The 27,501-nt window shown below is 65.2% G+C and overlaps 3 protein-coding genes across 4 annotated transcripts; 2 read left to right on the top strand and 1 right to left on the bottom strand.

Annotated features, from left to right (window-relative positions):
• Positions 1-386: 386 nt before the first annotated feature.
• Positions 387-12,855, bottom strand: MAGIX (MAGI family member, X-linked). Its single transcript, XM_048833313.2, has 11 exons — positions 12,660-12,855; positions 11,295-11,674; positions 9,571-9,730; positions 9,143-9,219; positions 8,425-8,967; positions 7,115-7,390; positions 5,171-5,329; positions 4,925-5,007; positions 4,491-4,652; positions 3,942-4,080; positions 387-1,806 (listed from the first exon to the last, which is right to left on the bottom strand). The coding sequence occupies exons 3-11, from the start codon at positions 9,633-9,635 to the stop codon at positions 1,361-1,363; spliced, it is 1,950 nt and encodes a 649-aa protein (XP_048689270.2). The 5' UTR covers positions 9,636-9,730; positions 11,295-11,674; positions 12,660-12,855; the 3' UTR covers positions 387-1,360.
• Positions 12,856-15,953: 3,098 nt separating this feature from the next.
• Positions 15,954-21,768, top strand: GPKOW (G-patch domain and KOW motifs). Its single transcript, XM_048832699.2, has 11 exons — positions 15,954-16,165; positions 16,824-16,972; positions 17,176-17,315; positions 17,442-17,548; positions 17,781-17,991; positions 18,120-18,252; positions 18,351-18,486; positions 18,876-19,014; positions 19,181-19,250; positions 19,874-19,959; positions 20,444-21,768. The coding sequence occupies exons 1-11, from the start codon at positions 15,969-15,971 to the stop codon at positions 20,576-20,578; spliced, it is 1,503 nt and encodes a 500-aa protein (XP_048688656.2). The 5' UTR covers positions 15,954-15,968; the 3' UTR covers positions 20,579-21,768.
• A 113-nt stretch (positions 21,769-21,881) lies between these two features.
• Positions 21,882-27,454, top strand: HSD17B10 (hydroxysteroid 17-beta dehydrogenase 10). 2 transcript variants are annotated; one of them, XM_048832701.2, is made up of 6 exons: positions 21,882-22,393; positions 25,239-25,403; positions 25,584-25,748; positions 25,919-26,047; positions 26,730-26,838; positions 27,023-27,454. In XM_048832701.2, the coding sequence occupies exons 1-6, from the start codon at positions 22,367-22,369 to the stop codon at positions 27,211-27,213; spliced, it is 786 nt and encodes a 261-aa protein (XP_048688658.1). In that variant the 5' UTR covers positions 21,882-22,366; the 3' UTR covers positions 27,214-27,454. The 2 variants fall into 2 exon arrangements, with proteins under 2 accessions (XP_048688658.1, XP_048688659.1); XM_048832702.2 differs by lacking the exon at positions 21,882-22,393 and adding an exon at positions 22,904-22,930.
• The last annotated feature ends 47 nt before the right edge of the window (positions 27,455-27,501 follow it).

The following is a 27,501-nucleotide window of genomic DNA, read 5'->3' as shown; positions in this document are numbered from 1 at the left end:
GCAATTGCAGCTGTGGGGGCGAATGGTCAGCACAGGCCTGGCGTCCGGCTCCCAGGAGCAGGCCCCTGTCCAGTCGAGCGAGGCTGTGGGATTCTGAAGCTAGCAGAGGGAATCTCTCTTCAGGGCTGGGAGGGGAGCAAGTTCTGGTGGATTATGGGGTGGGGGGAGCCAGCCAGGACTCCTGGGTTCTCCTCCCAGCTCTAGGAGGGGAGTGGGGGCTGGGGACCAGGACTCCTGGGTTCTCCCCAGGGAGGGGAGTGGGGGCTAGTGGTTAGAGCAGAGGGGGGCTGTGAGCCAGGACACCTGGGTCCCCTCTGTGGAGGGGCGGGCCTGTCCCAGATGCTCTTTGTGGTACTGAAATGACTCAGGCGACAACCACAAACCTCTCTGGGTTTTTTCCTTTTTTATTCGTTGCCAGTAAGCAAGAGAGTTTCTGTTCACTTTAAATAAACACTGTCCCCATGGAGACAGAAACCAAGGCAACTGCAGCATCTTAATGCGAGACTGTGACACCCCCCCCCCCCAACACCTCCCATCCCCTGGGGAAGGACCCCTTCTGGAGCAGAACCAATCCTTTCCCATCTGCCCCCCACCTTGATGGAATGGTTTGATCCATTCCTCCATGGAATAGGTCATCTGTGAGTGGCTCTGGGGATTGTGTCCATCTTCTTCCCCCTCCCTGCCACACAGAATGGATCAGTCCACCTGTGAGCCTGTAATGGATTGCAAAAAGAACAGGAGGACTTGTGGCACCTTAGAGACGAACCAATTTATTTGAGCATGAGCTTTCGTGAGCCACAGCTCATTTAAAGTCTGCTGCAGTTTCCACGGTAAACATCCGATGCAGTGAGCTGTAGCTCACGAAAGCTCATGCTCAAATAAATTGGTTCGTCTCTAAGGTGCCACAAGTCCTCCTTTTCTTTTTGTTAGTAAGAGAGAGTGGACAGTACCATTGCAATCCTGCCATAGGGGGTGCAAAATTACCAATGGACGATACCATTGCCAAGTACAGAGGGCACCAGTGGACAGTACCATAGCACAGAAGAGTAGAAGGTATCAGTGCAGACTATGACTGGGGCAGGGGAGATAGGAAAGTACCATAAGACGAATGGAAGGTACCATTTCACAGCATGGGGGACAGGAGAGGATGATACCACTGCATTGCTGATGGGGGGGAATGGCAGGTACCACTGTGAGTAGATTAGACAGTACCATTAGTCAAAATGGGGAGGGGAACAAGAGTGGAGGATACCATGGTTGAAAAGGTGAGAGGAGAATGGAAGGTACCATTGCACATCCAGATGAGAGGTGGGTGGACTGTCCCAGGCACTGAGAACATCTGGGGCTGGGCAGGGCTGGACTAAGTCCTCCTCCTCCCCTCCCCATCTTTGCTCCACCCCAGGCTGCCCCCTTTGTCGTCCTCCCCGTCCCCCATGCAGACGCCCCTCAGGGCCCGTGAGAGGCGCTCCTTGCTGGGCACCAGCCAGGGCCCAGGGGCTGGTTCTGAGAGGCCCCTCCAGACCCGCTCCTTCCGGGGGGAGAGGGACCCGCTGTCTCCCTTCCTGGCCTCTGCCTCCTTCCCCGATGCCAGCCAGCCCTGCTCTGTGCCCCGATGGTCCCGGGACCCACGTTGGTGGCAGAGGTGGGATCCTCGCTCGCCACTGCTGGGAGAAGCCTCCAGGCAGCCCCCGGCGTCCTGACCCCACCGCAGAGACCTCTCGGCCGTGTCTGCTCTCCAGCCGTGTGGTGCCGGTCCACCCTCTGGCATCTGGTCCCGCCCGGCGGGGCTGGGGATGTGCTCATGGTCTGGAGAGGGGAGACAGAATGAGATGGGGGGGGATCAGGCCCAGAGAACGTAGTGAAAGACCCCCCATCTTCCCCACAGTTACCCTGGGATTGCTTCCTTAGGGGTCCTGCTCCCTGGGATCAACCCCCTGTTTTTTTGGGGGCTGTCCCCCACCCACCCGCATGTCCTCGCCAACATCAGTTCAGATGGTTTGGCTAAACAGCGAATGTTTAGTGAAGCTTTGGGGGGGGGCGGTTGGTAGTTGGGGGTTTCTGGGGGGGTACAACAGGGTCAGTGATGGGAGGGTGGGGGTAGTCTGTGGGTACAGCAGGGTCAGGGCAAGGGGCCTAGAACAGAGAGGGGGGTTACTCATATATCCCTATCTATGGGGTGCGGGGAGTATCTATCTCTCTGGCACTGGAGAGACACCCCGCCCCCCGGGAAACAGCACCGAACTCCACATTCCCAGGGGGGGGGGGAGGGGGTGTCTTCTCAGGATTGGCCAAGCAAACAGATAAAGGGGGCCTGGTAGTGTGGGGAGGGGGGACAGGATTGGCCCATTGCTCTGATCTGGGGGGGCAACTGCATTGGCCCATTGATGTGCCTGGAATGCAGGGGCTGGATTGGCCCATTGCTCTGGCCTGGGGGGGAAAGGATTTACCCATTGCTGTGAGTGGGATTGGGTGGGGGGAGGTGGATTGGCCTATTGCTCTGTCCAGGGCGGACCTGGATTGGCCCATTGTGCTGGCCGGGCTGTGGTGGGAGCATGCTGTGACCGAGGGGGGGGGCAACCCACCAGTCACGCTCCAGCCGTCCCACGAGGCAGAAGCAGGGCTCCCCCCGCCGGGAGTTGGTGACGCACAGCGCCAGGCTGCAGAGCGGTGTTGCTGTGGGGGGGGCGCACACGGACACTGGGGGGGGGGCAGTACAGATGGGGGGGACCCAGGAAAGGGGACAGATGGGTGTGGAGGGGACAGCAGGGATGGGGGGGCAGAACGGGACATGGGGGGTGCCGTGAATAGTGGGAGCAGCAGGGGGCATGGGCGGGTGGGGCAGACAGGTGTGGGGTGGCCGGGGAGGGGGGGCAGAGAGGACATGGTGGGAGGGGTGGGGGCCCAGGGAGGGACAAAAGGAGAATGGGGGGATGTGGAGGGTCAGAGTCAGAGAAGGGGCAGAAAGGGGAGAAAAATAGGATGAGTATTGAACCCCGAAAATCTGCTCCCCATTTAGAGATGCCCCCCATAGGGGAGGGGCAGAGGGGTAAACCAGCTCCTGGCTATTATACACTGTCCCCCCCAGACCCCACTGCCCCCCATGCACTGGGCAACCTGCTACCTGCCCAGCTATGGGTCGAACCATCTGCCCTCGGATGGGAGGGTGTCATGGGGTTGCACCATCTCCCCAGGGATGCAGAGGGGGTCACTGAAGGTCATACCATCTCTCCAGGGATGCAGGGGTTGTCACTGAGGGGTGTACCATCTCCACTGGGATGCGGGGGTGGGGGTGAGGAGTCACTGAGCGTCATACCATCTCCCCTGGGATGCAGGGGGGGTATAACTGGGGGTCATATTCCATCTCCCCTAGGTTGTGTGTGTGTGTGGGTCATTATGGGGTCTTACCATCTCCTCAGGGATGCAGGAAGGAAGTGTTGCTGTGGTTCACACCATCTGCCCTGGGATGTGTGCATGGGGTCACTATGGAGTTGTATCATCTCTCCAGGGATGCAGGGGGGTATCACCGGGGGTCATACCATCTGCCCTGAGATGTGTGTTTGGGGGTCACTATGGGGTCATATAATCTCCCCGGGGATGCGGGGGGTCACCATGAGTTGTACCATTTGCTCTGGGAGAGTCAGGGGAGGTCACTGTGGATTGTGTGGGGAGGGAGGGGAATGGTGGGGTGGTCATATCGTCCCAGGAACTGGGGAGGGGCACACTATGGGTGGTACCATCTTCCTTAGGATTTAGAGGAGGGGGGGGAAAGAACCTCACTTTAGATCATACCATCTCCCATGGGATAGGGGAGGGGGAGGATATTATTGTGGTCCTACCATCTCCCTCGGGAGGCGGGCTGGTGGGGAAATACCATCTGCCCTCAGTTTTGGGGGGAGACAGGCTGTAGCAGGAGGGAGGTGGGGGGGGGGGCCAGGACTCACCGTAGTCAGGGACGAATCCGTCGCCTTTCCTGAGCACCAGGCGGATGCGGCTGCCCCCCCGGCGGATCTGCTCCACGGCCCGGGCGTGCGTCATGCCCAGCGTGGGCTCCCCATTGATCTCCACCAGCTGGTCGCTGACCTGCCCCAGAGACTGACACTGCAGTACCGGCCGCTGCCACCAGGGAGAGCCCCTGCGCCCCCCGCAGCATGGTGCCCCCCAGCCCCCGCAGCGCAGCGCCCCCCCCCCGCGCCCAGCCCCTCTGCCCGGGGAGAGCGCCCCCTGCCCAGCCCCCCGCCCCAGTCCCTGCAGCACGGCGCCCCCCCCCGCGCCCGGCCCCCCTGCCAGGGGAGAGCGCCCCCTGCCCAGCCCCCCGCCCCAGTCCCCGCAGCACGGCGCCCCCCCCCCGCGCCCGGCCCCCCTGCCCGGGGAGAGCGCCCCCTGCCCAGCCCCCCGCCCCAGTCCCCGCAGCACGGCGCCCCCCCCGCGCCCGGCCCCCCTGCCAGGGGAGAGCGCCCCCTGCCCCATGGGCCCCCAGTGCAGGCAGGTACCTGTATCTTGCCGCTCTGCTGGGCCGGCCCCCCCTCCAGCAGCCCCAGCACGTAGATGTCCATGTTGTATTCGCTGCCCCCCCGCAGGCTGAACCCGAAGCCGAGGGGGCCACGCACCAGCTCCACCGAGTAGCTGGGGGGGTCCCAGGGGACCGACAGACACTAGGGAGTGGGGGTGGGGTGAGTGCCTGGCTGGGACCCCCGGCGCAAGGGCTCTCAGCCCCTGATAGCAAACCCACTGCCCTGCCCCTCCCCATCCCCAATTGCCATCTGCCCCCCTGCTGGCCCCCCCGGCCCCACCCCTTCCCCTTTATCTGTCCCCCCCTCTGCTGGCCCCAGCCCTCCCCACATATCCATGTCCTGCAATAGCCATTTGCCCCCCCCGCCCCGGCCTTCCCTCCCCCCCCATACCAGCCCCTCTCCCTGCCCCCTACCTGTGGCTGGGGCAGCCGGCACCCCGGCCTCACAGCTCTTTCCTCCACCTGGATGTCGGCCGCGTCCAGGTCACTGGAGGCAGCTGGGGAGAGGATGGGGGGGTCAGTGGGTGTGGGAGGGGGCAGTGGCCTGCCCCCCCCGACCCCTCCCTCGCACCCCTGTCCTTCTCCCCTCCCCCACTCCCAACCCTCCCCTTTCCCCACCCTTTGCCTGCTTCTCTCCTCCACCTGGGGGGGGTCACTCACCTGCGTCCCTGGGGGTGGACAGAATTCGCAGCCGGACCTTGGCCCCCACCTGGCGAAAGAGGCTCCCGAGTTCACGGTGGGAGAACCGGGCCAGGAGCCCCCCGTCCTCCGAACGCTTCCCACTGGGGGGGTCCCCGCTGGGCCCGGGCACCAGCCTGTCTGCTGGGCGGGGGGGGAGGGGGAGATGGGGAGAGGGTCAGTGAATACCCCCCCACCGATGAACTGAACCTCCTCCCCACAGACCCTGCCCCCCCTTCTCCCTCATGACCAGACCCCCCCTGCACTGGCCCAACCTCCCCACCCAACCCCTTCTAGAGACCAGAGCCCCCCACCCAGCATCAACCACCCCCCTTCCCTCCCAACCAAGCCCCCTATAAACACCAACCCTATAACACCGACCCTCCCCCTCCTCCAGATAGGGCCCCACCCTAATTCTTCCCTCCCTCCCCCAAGCTTTCAAACTTGAAGCTCTTATCGGGGGTCAATATTTACCCATGGGGGGGGGGGACGGCTGGGCAGGGGACAGACAGGGGTGGGAGGAGGGGGTGGAGTTGGTTGTGGGGGCAAGGGGGGGCTGTGGGGTAAGAGGCAAAGTGTGGGATATGGAGGGCTGTGGGGGGTTGTGGGGGGCAGAAGGAGCTGTGTGCGGGGTGGGGGAGAGGGGTCTGTGGGGGGGGGCTGGAGGTGGGGCTGGGGGGGTTGGGGGAAGAGGGGGATAGAGTGGGGTGTGGGGCCTGGCAGCAGGGGGCCGTGTGGGGCAGGGGGAGTCGAGGTGAGTGTGAGTATGGAGGTGGCAGAGTGGGGGGTGGTGGTCTGTGGGGCAGGGGTGTGTGGAGGGAGGCTGGGGGGGCATGTGTGGGGTGAGAGACTTCCAGCCCCCCCCATTTCCATCTGCCCCCCAAAACCACCCACTCAATTACAGAATCCCCCTGTATGTGGGGAGAACCCCCCCTCCCCCAGGATGCAGCCCCCCCACCGCACCCCCAAACCCAGGATAGGAGGAGAACAGCCAGGGGGAGGAAGCCGGGGGCCATGGAGGGGGTGTCGGTTCAAACCCTGGACGTTTCGCAGCACGGACTGGACCCTTTGCAGCATGGCTGGCTGTGGGGTGGCGGGAGGGGAGGCCCCCGGTTCCTGGTGGGGGCACAGGTGTGGGGCGGGGTGTCCACGGGCCCCCCAGCTCGGCCGCCTTCCTCCCTGAGGAGTTTCCCAGGACAAACAAGCTGGGCTGAGAAAGTCAAGGACACTGAGGGGGGGCATGTGGGCATGGGGGGGGTTAACCCTTTGGAGGCTGGGGGGGAGTGCCAGGCCTCTCCCAGCAGGGGGCGCTGTGGGGAGCGGGGGGGAGGAGACATTCCAGAGCTTTATGGGGTGGAACAGGCAGCCCCCCCCTGCCACAGGTGCCCCCGCCGCCTGGGGAGCGGGGCGGAGCCTGACACAGTGGGGAGCAGAACACAATGGGGTCTCTTGTGCCAGCCCGGATGGGGGGGGCTCAGAAATGGGGGGGAGGGGATAGCTGGGAGTATGGGGGGGAAGCAGCCTCCCCATGTCCCCCACCCCACACAGGAGTCACCCTGCCCCCTATATCCATCTCCCGGTGAGCCCCCCCCAGCTCCCTGCCCCTCCCCCTGTAGCCCCCCCATATTGCATCATCCCCTCATCATGATCCCCCCTCTTCTCAGCCACCCCATCTTCCACCCTCGCAGATCACCTGCTCCCCCTTCACTCCCTCCCCATGGAGGCCATCCCCCCTCAGCTGTGCCCCCAGCCCCTCCCCCACCGCTCCACAGACCCCTCCAGCCCTGCAGACTCCCCAGTCTTAAACACCCCGAAACCCATCCCCCATAGTCCCTTCCCCCAACCTGCAGCCCTCTGCTTCCAAACCCCCCTACTTCCCGCCCACCTCTGTCCCCCCATTCCCGCCATGCACCCCTCCCCACTTACCTGCTCTCCCAGCGCTGTCTGGGGCCACGCTGCCCCCCAGCTCCCCAGGCCCCCCCGCGGGCTGGGGGCATCGCGGCCTCTGGGTCTCCCCCCCGCAGCAGCGGGCTGGGCACAGCAGCATGTCCCTGGGTTCGGGCCCCACAAAGCTGGTGACGGCCAGGGTATCCCTGCTGGGACCCCCCCAAGAGTCCCGGGCCCCCCCCGTCCAGGGGGGATCCCAGCAGGGAGAGGGAATGGAGAACAGGGGCTCCAGGGGGGCCCGGCAGAGTCCAGGACCTGGGGGGGGGAAGAAAAGTGGGGGGGTCAATAAGTACAGGGTCCCCCAAAATTACCAACACCCCACATCTCCGCCTGCTGGGAAAGGCCAGAAGCTCCCCCCACAGCCAGCGCCCCCTAGTGGGTCAGGTAGGAAGCGAAGCAGCCAGACCCCCAGGCGCCCCCTAGTGGGTCAGGCAGGAAGCAAAGCAGCCAGGAGCAGCCCCGGGGCCCCCTGGTGGGTTAGGCAGGAGGTGCAGCAGTGAGAGCTCCCCCAGCGCCCCCTAGTGGGTCAGGCAGGAAGCAAAGCAGCCAGGAGCAGCCCCTGGCGCCCCCTGGTGGGTTAGGCAGGAGGTGCAGCAGTGAGAGCTCCCCCAGCGCCCCCTAGTGGGTCAGGCAGGAAGCAAAGCAGCCAGGAGCAGCCCCTGGCGCCCCCTGGTGGGTCAGGCAGGAAGCAAAGCAGCCAGGAGCAGCCCCTGGCGCCCCCTGGTGGGTCAGGCAGGAAGCGAAGCAGCCAGGAGCAGCCCCGGGGCCCCCTGGTGGGTTAGGCAGGAGGTGCAGCAGTGAGAGCTCCCCCAGCGCCCCCTAGTGGGTCAGGCAGGAAGCAAAGCAGCCAGGAGCAGCCCCTGGCGCCCCCTGGTGGGTCAGGCAGGAAGCGAAGCAGCCAGGAGCAGCCCCGGGGCCCCCTGGGGGGTTAGGCAGCAGGTGCAGCAGTGAGGGCTCCCCCAGCGCCCCCTAGTGGGTCAGGCAGGAAGCAAAGCAGCCAGGAGCAGCCCCTGGCGCCCCCTGGTGGGTTAGGCAGGAGGTGCAGCAGTGAGAGCTCCCCCAGCGCCCCCTAGTGGGTCAGGCAGGAAGCAAAGCAGCCAGGAGCAGCCCCTGGCGCCCCCTGGTGGGTCAGGCAGGAAGCGAAGCAGCCAGGAGCAGCCCCTGGCGCCCCCTGGTGGGTTAGGCAGGAGGTGCAGCAGTGAGAGCTCCCCCAGCGCCCCCTAGTGGATCAGACAGGAAGTGAAGCAGCCAGGAACGGGCCCCCCCCCAGTGCCCGCGGCCCCCATTACCTCTCCGCTCCACCAGCAGGATGACGTCCCCGGCCCGCGTGTGCTGCTGCAGGACGTTCTCCACCTCCCGGGGCCTGAGGCCCCTCACGTCGGCCCCGTTCACTTTGGCCACGAGGTCGCCCTCCTCCAGCAGGGGGCAGCGCCCCCGGTCCCAGATCCTGGCCACCTGGGCCCCGGGTCCACCGTCCTCTGGCGCCTCCACTGTAAACCAGGGCCCCGTGGCGCTGCGGGGCAGGGGCACCGGCGTCAGCCGGCCAGGTGGCGGGGTGCGGCGGGGGGGCGCCCCCTGGTGGCGGGGTCTCCACTCCGCCCGCTCCTCTTCCTTCCCCAGGCAAAACTCAGTGCAGCACCGGACCCCCAGGCCCCGGGCCCGGCGGGAGATGGGGGGCCCGGCGGCGGGGGGGCTGCAGGGGGCAGCGGCCCCATAGCAGGGGGGAGGCCGATGGGCCGGCAGGGCGTCCCCGCGGTGGAGGCAAAGGCAGGGGGAGTCGCGATGGGTGTATTGGAGGATACAGCTCCCGTCCACCACCACCACCACGTTCACTGTGGGGCAGAGAGGGGAGAATTAATGGGGCAGAGCGCGGCACCCTCCGGTGCCCGGGGCAGGGATAGCGGGGCCACAGCGCCCCCTAGCAGCCAGGGCTGGGGTAGCGGGGCCTCCCAGTACCCAGGGGATGGGTACGGGGTGTCCGGTGCCCCCTAGAGCCCCCCCACTTACCTCTAGCCACCGGTGCTGTCTCTGCTGCTGGGATTGGGGGTTCAGGGGCCCTGTGGGGGCTCTGGTGGGCGCTGCAGCTGGGAGGGGGAGAATATATGGTGGGGTTAAATATTTGAGGGGGTCCCTTCCTCAGGCAGCTTTCTCCCCCTGGAATCTCCTCCCCTTTTCCACCCCGCACAGCCCCCCACCTCCCCCTGGGACTTCCAAATGCTACCCCCCCACACACTGCCCCCATCCCCACTTCCCCGACCCCCTGGATCTCCCCCAATTGCCCCTCCCCCAGTGTCTCCCCACCCCAGCTGCACCCCCTTAGCCCCAGATCATCCCTGTCTCCGCCACACATCCTCAACTGCCCCAGGAAGCGCCCAACCCCTCTGACCCCAGTTGCCGCCCCCTACAGGACCCCCAGCCTGGGGGGGAGGAATCACCTGATTCCGCAGGCTTCACTTTGCTCCGCCCCCCAGTGCTGGAGATGGGGCCCCGCCCCGCCCATGGTGCAGACGGCGGCCTGGCTCTCAGGGCCCAAACCGGGGTCTCTGTCTACCGGGGGGAAGAATCCCACGACCCCCGGCACCGGCTGCCTCAGCTCTGCAAGGAGAGAGAATGGGAGAGTTGGAACCTCCTGAGATGCAGCCACCTCTGGGGCGAGGCAGGGAGGTAACAGCAGCACAGAAATAGCCTGCCCCATGGTGCCCGCTGCCCAGCCCCCTGCCCCACCGCAACCCCAGTACCCCTGCCCCATGGCACCCCCTGCCCAGCTCCCTGCCCCACGGCACCCCCCCAGCGCCTGGCCCCGATGGCCGGGGGAGAGTGCCTCCTGCCCAGCCCCCTGCCCCATGGCGCCCCCCCAGCGCCTGACCCAACGGCCAGGGGAGAGCGCCCCCTGCCCCACGGTGCCCGGCCCCAACTGCCAAGGGAGAGCGCCCCCTACTCAGCCCCCTGCCCTACGGCGCCCCCTGCCCAGCCCCCTGCCCCACAGCGCCCAGCCCCGACGGCCAGGGGAGAGCGCCCCCTGCACAGCCCCGTGCCCCATGGCGCCCCCCAGCGCCCGGCCCGACGGCCAGGGGAGAGCGCCCCCTGACCAACGGCACCCGTCAGCGCCCAGCCCCAACTGCCAAGGGAGAGTGCCCCTACCCAGCCCCCACATGTCACCCCTCAGCACCTGGCCCTGACTGCCAAGGGAGAGTGCCCCCTTTCCAACCCTCACCCCCCCACGGCGCTCCCCAGTTCCTGGTCCTGACTGCCAGGGGAGAGCGCCCCCTTCCCAGCCCCCCCATGGTGCCCCCTAGCACCCAGCCCCAACAGCCAGGGGAGAATGCCCCCTGCCTATCCCCCCCATAGCACCCCCTAGCACCCAGCCCTACCAAGGGAGAGTGCACCCTTCCCAGCCCCCCCCACGGAGCCCCCCAGTGCCTGGCCCTGACTGCCAGGGGAGAGCACCCTCTGCCCAATCCCCTGCCCCACGGTGCCCCCCATCACCCTGTATGTCTCCTCTCTCCTGTCCCCCCTAGAGTCACTCTGGGCCATGTTGGGGGGACTCTGGCTCCTCAGTCTCCTGGGTCCAGACACTGGTGACACTTATCCCCAGCCCCGAGGCACCCCTTCAGCCGGGGAGGGCGGCCGTGCCCCACAGAACCAGCCTGGGGGGAAAATGCTCCTCACTCCTGACCCGCAGCCCCCTGGGCTCCCCCTCCGCCCATCTCTCAGGTCCTTCTGGCTCTAGAACCCATTGGGCTCTAGAAACCCCCCGCCCCTTCTAGAACCCCCGGGAGAGCTAGATCCCGGGATGTAGGGACTGGCTGGGATCTAGAGGCCCCCCTGGGTACTCTAGAACCATGTGAGGAGCCAGTTCGAGTACTCTGGGGATCTAGAGCATGGATCTCAGCTCAAGCCCCCCGGGTGACGGGGCGTCCTCCCCACACTGGCCCTGGGAGGGCTGGATTGGCCGCAAACCTCAGTCACTCTAGAACCCACCGGGCCCCACTGGATAGCTGGAAACGCCTCCCTCCCCCGAGAACCCAGTGGGGATCTGGAAACTCTAGAACCCATTTTGCTGGGGCGTGATCTAGAACTGTCTCCTGCCTGGGACTCTTCCAGGCAGGGGTGGTGGGCAGGTTCATCCCCTACCCAGGCTCTGAGCAACTGATATTACCTGGCTGCAGCTGGGGGGAAGGTGGGACAGGCCGGCTGGTGCAGAGAGAGGGTGTTAGCCCAGAACGGGTTCCTGCCGGAAGACCCTGCTCTCCTTCGAGGCCGATGTGGCTCAGGCTCGACCCGGGCTGGCACGGGTGCAGCTGTCTGTTGCTAGCCCACAGGCATCGCAATGGATTATGCGGGACACGAGGATCGGGAAACGGGTGTTTCCGCCCCACAGCCCCACCCCTGTGAAAGGGGCTGGGACGAAGGGGGAAGCTGCCATCGTCTTTTGCCACTGCGTGCCTCAGTTTCCCTCCGGCCTTTGCAGGGGGAGGAGGTTTCCATCCGCTCCTTGGCCACGGTGGGAGGTATGAGGTAGGGGTGTCATCTCGCCACCTGGGGTGGGAAGGGGAGAAATAACCGGGCCATTGCAGAATTGGTCAAAACTGACCCAAAGCGACAGAGGGTCCAAGCAAGACGCCCTGCCCCCATGACTCAACCAGCCACCCCACACCAGCGGGAAAGCCCGACAGGCCGGACGGGGGATGCATCTGGGAAACTGGGTTTTTTTGGAGGCTTCTGGAGCCCAGCCCGGGTGTTGTGGGGGGAGGAAGGGAGAGACAAGATGGAGCCGGGCAGAACTGGGCTGGCCGTTGGGGCCCAGCACATTAAATGAGTTGCTCCCTGTAGCCTGGATCTAGGCTGGGACAGATCCCAGAACCTGGGGCCTCCATGAACGGGGCTGGCAGCCTGGGGGGAGAATCAGCCCTGGGGTCCAAGCCCTGGGGTGCGTCGGGGGGGTGTTGGGAGTTTTTGCAGCTCCCCGGCAGGAAGATGGGAGGGGGTCTAGATCCCATGAGCCAACGCTGTGGGGGGGGGGGGGTGCTGAGAGGTGGGTCTGGTAAAAGGGGCCCCCGCCTCCCCCAGGCTCCAGAACAGACTCTGGAAAAAGATCTGAGTCTAGATCTGACTGGTTAAAAGGGGGAGGGGTGACGCCAGCCTCTCCCCCCTTAGCATCTGGGAGAACCCAGAAATAGCCCCACGGGGTGGGAAGTCTCCCTTAGGGCAGGTGGTTCCCCCACTCCAGAGCCCCCCCAAAGGAGGAATCTGAATCTGTCCCCTCTGCCACCTCCATCCCTGCCCTATGCCACCCCAGACCCCACCGATCCATCCCGACCCCCCCCCCCCCACAGTCCCTTAAGATCCATTTGTCCACCACAGATCCAATCCCACCCCCCCCCTCGACCTTTAGGATCCCCCCTGGGCCCCTCCTCGATCTATCCAAGCCCCCCCCCCTTTACATCCCCCCCCGCCGGGACAATCCAATTAACAGCTGATCCTGCTGCCCGCCCCATCTCTGCTGGCTGGGGGGGGCCCTTACCCTGCGGTGCCCCGGCCTCCGGCGCTGCTCCGCCCCCCCCCAGTGGTACCCGATGCTGCCGGGGTTAGCAACGGGGGGTCGCCAAGGCAACGGGGTTTGCTGTCCCGGTAACCTTCCACCTCCTCCTCCGTCGCTAGGCTGGGAGAGCCGGGGGGGGGGGCGGGGGATGGACAGACGGGCCAGCGAATCGGAGACCAGAGCGGCTAATTCCCCCCCCCCCCCGCCCCAGGATATGGGACACGGGGCCTTTCCCCTCTAGGGGGCGCTGGCTCCAATCCAGCCCCAAAAGGGCGAGTAATTAATCATCAGTCATTTCATGATAAAGCCTTCCTTAAGGAGGGTGCAGTCTGTGAAGGGGGGGGGGGGTTCATTCAACAGACCCAGCCCCTAAAGAGGTCTTACCCCTGCCACACACGGTACAGGAGCAATTGGGGCGGGGGGGCTCAACTCAGGACTCCTGGGTTCTCTCCCTGGCTCCGGGAGGGGAGCGGGGTCTGGTGGTTAGAGCGGGGGGGGCTGGGACCCAGGACTCCTGGGTTCTCTCCCTGGCTCCAGGAGGGGAGTGAGAGCGGGGGGGGGGGGGGCTGGGACCCAGGACTCCTGGGTTCTCTCCCTGGCTCCAGGAGGGGAGTGTGGGCTGGCGGGTTAGAGCGGCGAGGTAAAGGACATCGATTCGGCATCGAGCCCAAAAGTGGCTGGAACAGGGGTTAAGGGATTTATGTGTGTACACAGCAGGGAAAGGGCGGCTGCTGTCTGGGGCACGGTGCCCTGAGGCCTGTAGGAGATGGGGGGGGCATTGGGGCTCCCAGCCCAGCGCCCCTCCCCTAGGGCCACCGGGGGGAGGGAGGATTGGGGCTCCCCGGCTCTCGGCCCAGCGCCCCCTCCCCTAGGGCCACCGGGGGGGGGGGGATTGGGGCTCCCCGGCTCTCGGCCCAGCGCCCCCTCCCCTAGGGCCACCGGGGGGGGGATTGGGGCTCCCCGGCTCTCGGCCCAGCGCCCCCTCCCCTAGGGCCACCGGGCGGGGGGGGATTGGGGCTCCCCGGCTCTCGGCCCAGCGCCCCCTCCCCTAGGACCACCGGGGGGGGGGATTGGGGCTCCCCGGCTCCCGGCCCAGCGCCCCTCCCCTAGGGCCACGGGGGGGGATTGGGGCTCCCCGGCTCCCGGCCCAGCGCCCCCTCCCCTAGGGCCACCGGGGGGGGGATTGGGGCTCCCCGGCTCCCGGCCCAGCGCCCCCTCCCCTAGGGCCACCGGGGGGGGGATTGGGGCTCCCCGGCTCCCGGCCCAGCGCCCCCTCCCCTAGGGCCACCGGGGGGGGGATTGGGGCTCCCCGGCTCCCGGCCCAGCGCCCCTCCCCTAGGGCCACCGGGGGGGGGATTGGGGCTCCCCGGCTCCCGGCCCAGCGCCCCTCCCCTAGGGCCACCGGGGGGGGGGATTGGGGCTCCCCGGCTCCCGGCCCAGCGCCCCCTTCCCTAGGGCCACCGGAGGGGGGATTGGGGCTCCCCGGCTCCCGGCCCAGCGCCCCCTGCCCTAGGGCCACCGGGGGGGGGATTGGGGCTCCCCGGCTCCCGGCCCAGCGCCCCCTGCCCTAGGGCCACCGGGGGGGGGATTGGGGCTCCCCGGCTCCCGGCCCAGCGCCCCTCCCCTAGGGCCACCGGGGGGGGGGATTGGGGCTCCCCGGCTCCCGGCCCAGCGCCCCTCCCCTAGGGCCACCGGGGGGGGGATTGGGGCTCCCCGGCTCCCGGCCCAGCGCCCCCTCCCCTAGGGCCACCGGAGGGGGGATTGGGGCTCCCCGGCTCCCGGCCCAGCGCCCCTCCCCTAGGGCCACTGGGGGGGGATTGGGGCTCCCCGGCTCCCGGCCCAGCGCCCCCTTCCCTAGGGCCACCGGGGGGGGGGGATTGGGGCTCCCCGGCTCCCGGCCCAGCGCCCCCTCCCCTAGGGCCACCGGGGGGGGGATTGGGGCTCCCCGGCTCCCGGCCCAGCGCCCCCTTCCCCTAGGGCCACCGGGGGGGGGATTGGGGCTCCCCGGCTCCCGGCCCAGCGCCCCTCCCCTAGGGCCACCGGGGGGGGGATTGGGGCTCCCCGGCTCCCGGCCCAGCGCCCCCTCCCCTAGGGCCACCGGGGGGGGGATTGGGGCTCCCCGGCTCCTGGCCCAGCGCCCCCTCCCCTAGGGCCACGGGGGGGGGGATTGGGGCTCCCCGGCTCCCGGCCCAGCGCCCCCTCCCCTAGGGCCACGGGGGGGGGGATTGGGGCTCCCCGGCTCCCGGCCCAGCGCCCCTCCCCTAGGGCCACGGGGGGGGATTGGGGCTCCCCGGCTCCCGGCCCAGCGCCCCCTCCCCCTAGGGCCACCGGGGGGGGGGATTGGGGCTCCCCGGCTCCCGGCCCAGCGCCCCCTCCCCTAGGGCCACGGGGGGGGATTGGGGCTCCCCGGCTCCCGGCCCAGCGCCCCCTTCCCCTAGGGCCACCGGGGGGGGGATTGGGGCTCCCCGGCTCCCGGCCCAGCGCCCCCTCCCCTAGGCCACCGGGGGGGGGATTGGGGCTCCCCGGCTCCTGGCCCAGCGCCCCCTGCCCTAGGGCCACGGGGGGGGGATTGGGGCTCCCCGGCTCCTGGCCCAGCGCCCCCTGCCCTAGGGCCACGGGGGGGGGATTGGGGCTCCCCGGCTCCCGGCCCAGCGCCCCCTCCCCTAGGGCCACGGGGGGGGGATTGGGGCTCCCCGGCTCCCGGCCCAGCGCCCCCTCCCCTAGGGCCACGGGGGGGGGATTGGGGCTCCCCGGCTCCCGGCCCAGCGCCCCTCCCCTAGGGCCACGGGGGGGGATTGGGGCTCCCCGGCTCCTGGCCCAGCGCCCCCTCCCCTAGGGCCACGGGGGGGGTCTCATGGGCTCACAGGCCATTGGGGCGGGGGGCACTTGAGGAGACTCGCACGGCATCATGGGAGCTGTCGTGTCAGCCCCCCCACATCCCCTGTGAGACAGCCCCGGGGCGGGACTACAACCTCCATGGAGCCGTGCGCCGGGACGGGACTACAACGCCCATGATGCCTTGCGCGGGGGCGTGACCACATTGCCCCATGAGGCAGCGCGGGGGGAGGGACTAATCCCCCATGATGCATTGGCGGGGACGACATCCCCGTGATGCCCTGCGCGGGGGGCGGAGCTACATCCCCATGAGGCATTGCGCGGGGGGGGGCGGGGCTATGTCCGGTGCAGCGCGGGTCGGGTCGGGACTACATCCCCCATGAGGCTCTGCGCGGGGGGGGGCGGGGTTATACAACCCCCATGAGGCCTTGCGCGGGGGGCGGGACTACAACCCCCATGATTCCCCGTGCTGCGAGGGGCAGCAAGATGGCGTCGGACGGCGGCCCGGCGGCGGGCGGCGCCCCGGCCCCGCGCCCGGTCTCGTTCGGGTTCACGCGCACGACCGCGCGCAGGCGGCTCGTAGGGGAGGGCGGGGCTGGGGCCGCCCCGGAGCCCGACTTCATCAGCGCCGTGGAGGGGAGCGAGCTGCGCAGGTGAGAGCAGCGCGCATGCGCGGGCGCCGGGCCGGGGTGGGCAGCCGCGGGCTCTGCGCACGTGAGCAAGAGCGCGTGCGCCAGCGGGCGTGCCTGGGAGGAGGGGCCGTGGGGCGGGAGGGGTCGTGGGGCTGGTGGGGGCGTGTCTTGGGGAGGGGCCGTGGGGTGGGAGGAGGTGGGGCTGGGAGGGGGCGTGGCCGTGGGGCGGGACGGGGCTTGTCTGGGGAGGGGCCGTGGGGCTGGTGGGAGCGTGTCTTGGGGAGGGGCCGTGGGGCGGGAGGGGGCTAGTCTGGGGAGGTGCCGTGGGGGGCATGTCTTGGGGATGGGCTGTGGGGCTGGAAGGGGGCGTGCCTGGGGGAGGGGCCGTGGGGCTGGGAGGGGCCGTGGGGCAGGAGTGGGGTGTGGCCATGCAGATGGGTGGGATCAGAGGTGGGTGGGGAGGTCACTTTGGGAGGGGCAGTGGGGCGGGGAGGGGGGCTGTGTGCAGGGTCTGCATGCAGCGTGTGAGTTGGGGAGGGCTATTGGGGCATGGGGCAGGCCCATGGGGGGTGGGGCATTGCATTGAGGCTCTGGGGCAGTGGGAGGAGCCATGGTACAGGGGGCGGGGGCACGGTCCAGCTAACCCATGGTAATGGTATGGTTTCTCTCTGGCCCGCAGCCTCCGGCCTGCCCCACCACCTAAGGCTCTCGTCATCCCCCTGATCCAGCGCAACCAATGGAAGAAGCCGGAGATGCCCCCTGCGGGGGCCCCAAACCAGCAGAGGGATGACGGGGTGGAGTCCCAGGCTGTGAGGGAGATCATAGAGGGTGAGCACGGCAGGGAACCCGGGAGTCCTGGCTCTCAGCATCCCCCTGCTCTAACCACTAGACCCCCACTATCCTCCCAGAGCTGGGAGAGAACCCAGGAGTCCTGGCTCCTAGCCCCCCCTGCTCTAACCATTAGCCCCCACTCACTGAACCACGGCTGGGACCCTGGTGTCTAGCTCCTGATGGGTTCCTGTGCGTTGCAGAGTGCCGGCAGTCCCAGGAGCGGTGGGAGAGCGGCTCCCAGGCAGACCCCAACCTGGCCATCCCCCTGCTCCTGCAGAACCGTGTCCCTGACGGGTACGAAGACAGCAACCGGGTGGACGTGAGCCTGCGGCCGGAATCGGTAAGAGGGTTCCCTGACGGACTCCCATCCGTCCCTGGAGCCCCACCCTCCTGTGGCAGGGCCCCTTTGGTCCTGTGGCAGGTAGTTCCACAGGTTAACATTGTTCCTGTCCTTCTCTTCCTGCAGTCGACGGACGCAGATTACGAGGTGGTGCCTGTGGAGGCCTACGGCGTTGCAATGCTGAGGGGCATGGGCTGGAAGGCGGGCGAGGGCATTGGACGCACCTTTAAGCAGTGAGTGACCCCTGGAGGGGGGAACATAGATCAGTGCGGGGGTTGTGGGTCAGATCTGGTGGAGGCAGGAGGTGGAGGGTTCATATGGGGGGCAGGCAGAGTTTGGGTGGAGTTATAGACCAGTGCGGAGATCATAGGTCATCATGGAGTGGTGATAGACCGGTGGGGGTCAAAGGTCAGTTGGGGGAGGGGAGTTTGGGGGGTCCCTGAACTTCCCTTCCCCCCTATTTAGAGACGTGAAGCCCCTGGAGCACCAGCTGCGCCCCAGGGGGCTGGGCCTGGGAGCCGACCGCTCAGCCATCCAGGACTTGCAGCTGGCCTGCCCCCTGCGGCCCCCCAAGCCGGGCGAGGAGCGCCGGGGGGGCGAGGAGGAGCCGCTGGGGCTGGTGGCAGGGGGCGCTGTGCTGATCGTGGCTGGGCCCCACAAAGACCTCTACGGGAAGGTGAGTTTCCCCCGTTTCCTGCCTCCCAGAGCCAGCCAGTCCCCGCCCTGGGGCTGATGGGAGCCAGCGCCCCCTAGAGAGCACAGGCCCCATGCCCGATTCTCGTCTTTTTCTCTCCCTGCCTGCAGATCGAAGGTGTAGACCCCGATAACGCCCGGGTGATGGTGAAACTGGCCATCGGGGAGAAGATCGTCACTGTCAGCCAGCACAGCCTGCGACCTGTGACCAGAAAGGAGTACGAGAAACTAGCCAAGGATCTGAGTGAGTCACGTGACTTTCCCTGGTACCCCCACCACACCACAGTCCCTCCTCCTCCCCGCCAACCTCACCCCCATCTGTCTCCCCAATCTGCTTCTCAGGCCACTTAAGCAAAGCCCACAAAGAGAAAGAAGAGAAGGAGAGAAATGGACCCTCTGACACCCCGGACGCCAGGGTTCCCCGAGAGAAGGGGGAAGAGAAGGACAGAAAGAGGAAACAGCCAGCAGACTTGGAGAGGTAGAGGCCTGGGAGGGCTCGCCCAGTGCTGAGATGCAGCCACCTCTGGGGCGGGGCAGCTGGGGAACAGCCACACACAACGTTGCTCGGGAGTGGCTCACCTGGGGCTGAGATGCAGCCACCTCTGGGGCGGGTGACAGCTGGTGCTGCTGTTAGGACAGGAAGTGCAGCTGATTCTTGTCTCTGATTCAAAGCCCAGAGGAAGATTTAAAAAGGCAAAATCCCCCGAGCTGCAGTGCCGCCCGGATGCCAGGGTTCCTGCCCTGAGGCTGGGGCAGCTCAAATGCCTTTCTTGATAAAACAGCGCCCCACAGCACGGTGCACCCCGTTCCTTGCAGCATGGCGCCCCCTGGCACCAGGACTGCCCCTGACTGCCTGTTCTCCCGCAGCGACACCCGCGCTGGGAAGCAGAGTAAAGGTGGCAGCAGCGGCTCCTCGTCCTCCCGCTCCCCCCACTGGCTGCGGCGAGATCTGCGGGTTCGCTTCGTGGACAAGCTCTACAAAGGGGGAAAATACTATAACACCAAGGTACCTCCTTCCCCTCCCTGCCCCCCCCAGGGCCAGACGGGAACCAGCGTCCCGTTCCCCATCCCCCCTGAGCCAGCCAGTCCCCGCCCTGGGGCTGGATGGGAGCTGGCGCCCCCTACAGGGGACAGGCCCCATGTCCATTCCACCCCCCTCTCTCTCTCCCTAGATGCAGATTGAGGATGTGCTTAGCCCAGATACCTGTGTCTGCCGGACAGAAGAGGGGCAGGTCTTGGATGGTAAGTTGGGAGGGGGGGCACCCCTTTGTTATATCCCAGCTCTTCCCCATTCTCCACCTCTCTGCACTCTTCCAGGGCCTTTCTGTTCTAGCCTATGGGGTAGGGGAGTTGTGTATGTGAGGGTTGTGGGGGGGGGGGCCTACTCCCATTTGGGGGTTTTGGGGTGATCCCGTGGAGAGTTGGTTGGCAGAAGAGGGTTCATTCCCTGGGGGAGGTTATGGGGGAATATGGCCTGATATGAGGCACGTGACTCTAGGGAGAGGGTTGTGGGGGGCAGGATAACCCCAGATTATTGGGGATGCTAGAAGAGCCAGTTTGGGTTTTGTGGGGTGGGGGAGACACGGTTGTTGCGGGGGGGGAGGATCTGTAGATGGATCCATGGGGCAGGTGACCGTGCGGCTGTATCTGGGGTAATTGCCAGGAGGGGCTGACACCCATGAGGTAAGGGGGTTGTGTGAGAAGCGAGGTGACTACGATGGGGGAGGGGTGACCCTGGGTCATTGGGGAGCGAGGGTGTTGGAGAGGATGGAGGGGCATCTGTGGGGTGGGTGGCTGGGGGGCCAGGGATCGTGTATGGGGGACCCACTGTATGACACTGACCCATGTCCTCCCCAACCCCCCAGGCATCCGGGAGGCCATGCTGGAGACGGTCATCCCCAGGGGCTCTGCAGACTGGGTGATGGTGGTGCTGGGGGAGCACGCTGGCAGGGTGAGTGACCCCCAACCCCCCTCCCTGGCAGGGACCGCAGAGGGCAGTGGGGGTAACGGGGAGGCTGGGAGCTGGAGGAAGTGTGGGGGGAGGACACATGGGGGTGGGGTAGTCAGGGGCTCTGGGGGGCTAGTGGGAAGAACATGTGGGGGTTGGAGGTAGTGGGAGGAATCTGAAGGGGTGGGGGATGGATTCTGAGGATTCTGGGAGCTAGAGGGAAGATACGCAGGGGGTGGGGTAGCTGGGGGTGAGTGCTGCGGGGGGGGGATCTAGGGGTAATGGAGAGGGAGATATAGGGGGTTCGTGGGTGAGGGGGATTATGCTGGAGAAGCCCCCTCATCTGCCCCCGAAGTTACTAGCTTAGCCCTTCCTGTTGCGGGAGTCTGTACGCAGCTGCCCTTCTTCCCAGAGTCCTTTGCAAACTGCCCCCCCCCCACATGCAAGACTCACAGGAGCTTCCTGTCTCCCCCCCGCCCCCCCCCAGGTGGGTCGGATCCTGCAGCGCGACCAGCAGCGGAGCCGGGCGCTGGTGCAGCTGCAGCACGATGAGGATGGGGACGTCCTGGCGCTAGACTACGACGCTGTCTGCCACTACGTGGGGGGCACTGAGGACGACTGAGCCCCCTTTCCCCCTCCCCCCCTTCTGCTTGACAGATGGACTGCTGGACTGTGTGCCTCCCGGGGCAGGGGAAGAGGGCACGTCCCCTCTGGGGAGTGGCAGGACGTGGATGGAGTCCGGCAGAGGGGGAACATGGCCACCATGGCTGGGACTGAGTTCTAGAACAACTTCCACAGGTTCCAGAGTGGTAATTCGATGGGTTCTGCGGCAGGAGCCACAAGATCTAGAACATGACCAGATTTGGGCTCTAGAGTGAGGCTTCAACTAGAATAAGAGTGCGTTCTAGAATGAGCTGAAAGCTGGGTTTGGGAGCAGAGAAGATGGCTTTCGGGGGTGGTTTTTAAATGGGCTCTAGAGCAGGGCCAATGTGTTTTAGAGCACATATGGCTTTGGGTTCTCAAGGAACCCTCAACGTGGGTTCTCGAGTGAAACCAACCTGTTCTAGAGTGACCTTTTACGTGGGACGTGGCGTAGGAGCAATGGGTTCTAGAGCAAAGTTTTAAAATCGTTCTAGGGTGGGGTTCAAACTGGATCCAGAGCGACACTGGAGTGACCCTGTAAAGTGGGGTCTGGAGCCTAATGGGCTCTAGAGCCAGAGTAGATGTGGGGCTGGGAGCCAGATGCATGGGGTTTGAGAGCAAGGTTTACAGTGTGGGCTGGAGGGAGGCCCCTGGGTCCTAGACCCAACCCGGAGTGTTCTGGAGTGGGGGGGGGTATGCTGATGACAGAGAAGGGGGTTGATTCTAGAGCAGCGAGTGATTTCTAGGATGATGTAGCCTGCGAGATCTGGAGCAAGTTGAGCTGCTTCTGGAGCACTGGGGCTCGGTTCTAGATCAACTCTGGCCCCTACTGAGTGTTTGTGACCCCAGAACCCGTCATTTCTGGAGCAGTGTTCCAGAGCCAGCGGTTTTAGTGGCGGGGATGAAGGCGGCACAGTGGGAGATTGTGGGACAGGAGGGTGCCCCCCAGAGGGGGGGTCTCATCTGTCAGAGGGGGGCCATGGACAAAGCTGCGCTGTGCAGGTACTGTCTGCGGAGGGGGGCTCAGCAGGAGACCTGGCAGGACCCCCCCCCCCCACATGCCAGCTTCCAAGATGGCTGCTGGGACTTTGACAGCCCCTTGCCCATGGGCACTTTGTAAAGCAGGATGGGATCAAAAAATGTAAATAAACTGCGATAGTCCCTCCCCCACCCCGCCCCGGTGATGTGTGTTGGTCATGGCGGGTGGGCCGGGGGGGGCTCTGCGGGAAATTATAAAAGAAGAAACAACCTATTCACCCCCTGCCCTTCCAGAGCCGGGGAGAGAACCCAGGTGTGCTGGCTTCCAGCCCACCCCCGCTCTAACCCCTAGACCCCACTCCCCTCCCAGAGCCAATGAGAGAACCCAGGCGTCCTGGCTCCCAGCCCTCCGCCTCCCCCCGCTGTAACCACTAGACCCCCACTCCCCTCCCAGAGCCGGGGAGAGAACCCAGGCGTCCTGGCTCCCAGCCCTCCGCCCCCCCCGCTCTAACCACCAGACCACACTCCCCTCCCAGAGCCAAGGAGAGAACCCAGGCGTCCTGGCTCCCCCTGCCCCTTTAAGCCCTCCCTCCCCTTTAATGGCTATGTTCATTTTTTGCCTCCCTCTTTCCCTTTAAGTTCTCCCTGCGCTTTCTCCTTTAAGAGCTCTTCTCTCCTGGGGATTAATAGTCCCTGATTATTAAATAGTGTCTGCCTCCCCTTTAAGAGTGGCCTTGCCTTTGATTGGTCAGCCCCTGTGTCAGGGGGCGGGGCGTGGAGCGGCAGCAAGATGGCGGCGGCGTTGAGGAGCGTGAAGGTACCCAGCTGGGGCAGCATAAGGACGGGGAGGGTGAGACCATTCTATGCGGGGTAGGGGGGAGGCACCACAAGATGGGTGAGATCATTAGGCATCTCCCCAGGCCTGGAGGCCGCTGCGCCCACGTAGGCAGGAGAGACCCCTGGGAGGCTGTGCCTGGGAGAGACCATTGTGTAGAATGGGGGGGGGATTGGGATGGGAGAAACCATTTTACACTTCTTGTTCTCTACCAATAGTGGTGGCTGGAGGACTTGTTTCTCGTGAGAGGTAGAGACCATTCTACGCAATGGGGGGATTGGGATGGAAGAGACCATCAAACAAGAGGGGTGGTAATTGGGCGAGACTACTATACACAATAGGAGGGGGGAGTCTGGCGAAGAGAGAGATCGCCTTCTATGATGAGATTACTGGTTCTGTGGATGAAGGGAAAGCAGTGGATGTATTGTTTCTTGACTTTAGCAAAGTTTTTGACACGGTCTCCCACAGTATTCTTGTCAGCAAGTTAAAGAAGTATGGGCTGGATGAATGCACTATAAGGTGGGTAGAAAGTTGGCTAGATTGTCGGGCTCAACGGGTAGTGATCAATGGCTCCATGTCTAGATGGCAGCTGGTGTCAAGTGGGGTGCCCCAAGGGTCGGTCCTGGGGCCGGTTTTGTTCAATATCTTCATAAATGATCTGGAGGATGGTGTGGATTGCACTCTCAGCAAATTTGCGGATGACACTAAACTAGGAGGAGTGGTAGATATGCTGGAGGGCAGGGATAGGATACAGAGGGACCTAGACAAATTGGAGGATTGGAAATCTGATGAGGTTCAACAAGGATAAGTGCAGGGTCCTGCACTTAGGACGGAAGAATCCCATGCACCGCTACAGACTAGGGACCGAATGGCTTGGCAGCAGTTCTGCGGAAAAGGACCTAGGGGTGACAGTGGACGAGAAGCTGGATATGAGTCAGCAGTGTGCCCTTGTTGCCAAGAAGGCCAATGGCATTTTGGGATGTATAAGTAGGGGCATAGCGAGCAGATCGAGGGACGTGATCGTTCCCCTCTATTCGACATTGGTGAGGCCTCATCTGGAGTACTGTGTCCAGTTTTGGGCCCCACACTACAAGAAGGATGTGGAGAAATTGGAAAGAGTCCAGCGAAGGGCAACAAAAATGATTAGGGGACTGGAACACACAACTTATGAGGAGAGGCTGAGGGAACTGGGATTGTTTAGTCTGCAGAAGAAAAGAATGAGGGGGGATTTGATAGCTGCTTTCAGCTACCTGAGAGGTGGTTCCAGAGAGGATGGTTCTAGACTATCCTCAGTGATAGCAGATGACAGGACAAGGAGTAATGGTCTCAAGTTGCAGTGGGGGAGGTTTAGGTTGGATATTAGGAAAAACTTTTTCACTAGGAGGGTGGTGAAGCACTGGAATGCGTTACCTAGGGAGGTGGTAGAATCTCCTTCCTTAGAAGTTTTTAAGGTCAGGCTTGACAAAGCCCTGGCTGGGATGATTTAATTGGGGATTGGTCCTGCTTTTGAGCAGGGGGTTGGACTAGATGACCTCCTGAGGTCCCTTCCAACCCTGATATTCTACGAGAGACTATGGGGGCTTGGCTACACTTGCAAGCCCCGGGCGCACTAGCTCACTCCCCATCCACGCTGGCGAGGCATGTAGAGCGCTCTGACTCCGCGGCTCCACCTTGGCGAGTGGAATAACATTTGCGCCCCCCTGGAGCGCCGCGGCGCCAGTGTGAACGAGGTGTTGCATTACTGCACTCTGATCAGCCTCCGGAAACGTCCCCTAGTCCCCTGAAGTCAAGTGGCCGCTCCTGTCATTGTTCTGGAATCGCCGCAGGAACGCGGATGTGCCCTTTGGAAGCTCCGTTTCTGACAGCCGGGGGCTTATCTGCCCCGAGACAAAGCAACCGTTCCTGTGGAATGCCGTGTGTGAGAGAGAGAGGCGGGCGGGGGGGGGGGGGTTTGCTGCTGTCTGAACTTACAAGACAGCATGCTGACATGCTCTCAGCCCCCCCAAAACCCCCTCTCCCCCCCACACATACACACAACACACTCCCTGTCACACTCCACCCCCCCCTTTGAAAAGCACGTTGCAGCCACTTGCATGCTGGGGTAGCTGCCCACAATGCACCACTGCAAGTGCCGCCACTGAGGCCCCACCAGGGCGCGGGCAGCGGGGACAGCAGGCGGGTTTAACTCCCTGCGCTCCACATCTGCAAGTGTAGCCACGCCCCGTTACGCATGGGGCAGCGGAGCATGCTGGACCATACCATGATGAGCCTGAGAAGAGGGGGAGACCATTTGACCGGGGGGGGGGGGGAATCAAAGGAAAGGACCATTCTGTGCACTGGGAGGAGGCAGGGCTGGGAGGGACCATTATGCAGTTAGCAGGAGGAGGCTGTGTAGGGAGAGACCATTATATTTCTGGGGGAGGTTAGGGAGAGACTATAACACACACAGTATGAGGGAATCCTGGGTGAGACCATTATGCTCATGAGAGCAGTAAACAGAGCCCATTATACTGATGGGGGTTAAGGAGAGACCATTATGTGCAAGATTCAGGGGTCTTAGGAAGAGACCAGTGTGCACACTTTAGGAGGGGGTTGTGGGTGACACCATTATGCACAGGCAAAGAGGGAGGTATAGGGAAAGACCATTATGCACATGTGATGGGGGGGTCTGGGAGAAACCATTATGGTCAGAGGAAGAAAGGATTGTAGGGACAGTCCATTATGCACGTGAGATGGGGGGGTCTGGGATAGCTCATTAAAGCTATGGGTGGTATTCAGGGCTTTTTTTTTTGTATTCACTGCTCCCTTCCTCTGCTTTTGCTCCCAGGGAATGGTTGGCCTGGTTACCGGTGGGGCCTCTGGCCTGGGTCGCGCCACTGCCGAGCGCCTGGTGCAGCAGGGAGCCAGCGCGGTGATCGTGGACCTGCCGACGTCGGATGGGCCAAGTGTGGCCAAAGTGCTGGGGGAACAATGCGTCTTTGCTCCAGCTGATGTAGGTCCCAGACTCCTGGGTTCTATTCCTGGTTCTGGCAGGGGAGTTGGGACTAGTGGGTTAGAGCGGGGAAGGGCTGGGAGCCAGGACACCTGGGTTCTCTCGCTGACTCTGGGAGGGGAGTGGGGTCTGGCGCGGAGGTGACATGGATTAACCTCTCCTCCCTGCCCGGTGGCTCAGGTGACGTCAGAGGCGGATGTAAAGGGGGTCCTGGACCTGGTGCGGGAGAAGTTTGGGCGCTTGGATTTGGCCGTGAACTGTGCTGGAATTGCTGTGGCTGTCAAGACCTACAACGCCAAGAAGGACACGCCCCACAACCTGGAGGATTTCCAGAGGGTCCTCAACGTGAGTGGAGCTGGAGGGACCCCCTCCCTCCATCCCCTCCTTGATCCCCTTTGCCCTGCCAACGCCATGGTGGTGAGAGGGGACCAAGGAGGGATAATGGGCTGGATTTTGGGGGTGGGATATGGTGGTGGGTGGGCTCATTGGTTTGATCTGTCTGCCCTGCCCCCCAGGTCAATGTTGCTGGCACCTTTAACGTGATCCGACTGAGTGCTGGTGAGATGGGCAAGAATGCCCCTGACTCCGATGGGCACAGAGGAGTGATTGTCAACACAGCCAGCGTGGCTGCTTTCGAGGGCCAGGTGAGCCCTAGGAGGCGCTGTGCTACAAGGGGCTGGGCAGGGGGCTCTCTCCCCTGGCAGGCAGGGCCGGGCACTGGGGGGGTGCTGTGCTGTGGGCGGGGGCCTGGGCAGGGGGCGCTCTCCCCTGGCAGGCAGGGCCGGCCGCTGGGGGGGTGCTGTGCTGTGGGCGGGGGCCTGGGCAGGGGGCGCTCTCCCCTGGCAGGCAGGGCCGGCCGCTGGGGGGGTGCTGTGCTGTGGGCGGGGGCCTGGGCAGGGGGCGCTCTCCCCTGGCAGGCAGGGCCGGCCGCTGGGGGGGTGCTGTGCTGTGGGCGGGGGCCTGGGCAGGGGGCGCTCTCCCCTGGCAGGCAGGGCCGGATGCTGGGGGGGGGTGCTGTGCTGTGGGCGGGGGCCTGGGCAGGGGGCGCTCTCCCCTGGCAGGCAGGGCCGGACGCTGGGGGGGTGCTGTGCTGTGGGCGGGGGCCTGGGCAGGGGGTGCTCTCCCCTGGCAGGCAGGGCTGGACGCTGAGGGGGTGCTGTGGGCGGGGGCCTGGGCAGGGGGTGCTCTCCCCTGGCAGGCAGGGCCGGACGCTGGGGGGGTGCTGTGCTGTGCTGTGGGGAGCAGGCAGGAGGCTGGGAAGAGGTTGCTCTCCCCGGCAGTCCCCCATGTCCCTGCACCCCAGATAATGCTTTGCTTGTCGTACAGGTGGGTCAAGCTGCGTACTCTGCCTCTAAAGGGGGCATCGTGGGCATGACCCTGCCCATCGCCAGGGATCTGGCCCCAATGGGGATCCGTGTCATCACCATCGCCCCAGGTACCAACCCCAGCGTGGCTCCTGTCATGGTGTGGGGAGAGAAGGGGGCTACGGGTGGGGATTGAGGGGCACCGGCAGAGCTGGGGAGGTAGCGGGGGGCTCCTGGGGGCTGGGATTGAGGGGCACCGGCAGAGCTGGGGAGGTAGCAGAGAGCCAGCCCCCCTCACTGTCTCTCTCCCCCTAGGTCTGTTTGCCACCCCCCTGCTGGCAGGGCTCCCCGAGAAAGTGCAAACGTTCCTGGCTCGCCAGGTGCCCTTCCCCAGCCGCCTGGGGCTGCCCGGGGAATACGCCCACCTGGTCCAGTGCATCGTGGAGAACCCCATGCTGAATGGGGAGGTGATCCGCCTGGATGGGGCCATCCGCCTGCAGCCCTGAGCCGCTGCCCCACGCCTCAGGGGGGTGCTGATTTCCCCCTCCCCTGGCTGCCCCTGAAAGGGGGTGGGGTTGATTCCCCCCCTTCTGTGGCTCCGCCCTCTCTGGACTCTAATCATGGACTCCTGCAGTGATTCGTCCCCCCGCACAATGAGGACGGGGGGGGGGGCAGGGGGGTCTGAGCTGTTCTGACTCCTGCCCCTGGTCGGCGTCTGGGCCTTAATAAACGATTGTCTCAATGTGCTTTCAGGAGTGCTCGGGATTCTGTGCTAGCCACGAACCCGTACTCTC

The sequence above is a fragment of the Caretta caretta genome, chromosome 23 (genome assembly GCF_965140235.1).
Source record: "Caretta caretta isolate rCarCar2 chromosome 23, rCarCar1.hap1, whole genome shotgun sequence".
In the NCBI taxonomy this organism is placed as follows: domain Eukaryota; kingdom Metazoa; phylum Chordata; order Testudines; family Cheloniidae; genus Caretta; species Caretta caretta.
The sequence above is the reverse complement of the archived record's forward strand: the minus strand, read 5'-3'. Positions and strand labels throughout refer to the sequence as shown.

Coding starts and splice junctions, on each gene's coding strand:
- MAGIX (XM_048833313.2), bottom strand. CDS start 9,635: ATGGGCGGGGCGGGGCCCCATCTCCAGCACTGGGGGGCGGAGCAAAGT. Junction 7,391..8,424: donor CCTGCTGGTGGAGCGGAGAG/GTAATGGGGGCC, acceptor TCCCCCCCCCAG/GTCCTGGACTCTGCCGGGCC. Junction 1,807..3,941: donor CGGATTCGTCCCTGACTACG/GTGAGTCCTGGC, acceptor TCCCCTCTCCAG/ACCATGAGCACATCCCCAGC.
- GPKOW (XM_048832699.2), top strand. CDS start 15,969: ATGATTCCCCGTGCTGCGAGGGGCAGCAAGATGGCGTCGGACGGCGGC. Junction 18,253..18,350: donor GAAACTAGCCAAGGATCTGA/GTGAGTCACGTG, acceptor TCTGCTTCTCAG/GCCACTTAAGCAAAGCCCAC. Junction 18,487..18,875: donor CAGCCAGCAGACTTGGAGAG/GTAGAGGCCTGG, acceptor GTTCTCCCGCAG/CGACACCCGCGCTGGGAAGC.
- HSD17B10 (XM_048832701.2), top strand. CDS start 22,367: ATGGCGGCGGCGTTGAGGAGCGTGAAG. Junction 22,394..25,238: donor CGGCGTTGAGGAGCGTGAAG/GTACCCAGCTGG, acceptor TTTTGCTCCCAG/GGAATGGTTGGCCTGGTTAC. Junction 25,404..25,583: donor GCGTCTTTGCTCCAGCTGAT/GTAGGTCCCAGA, acceptor CCGGTGGCTCAG/GTGACGTCAGAGGCGGATGT.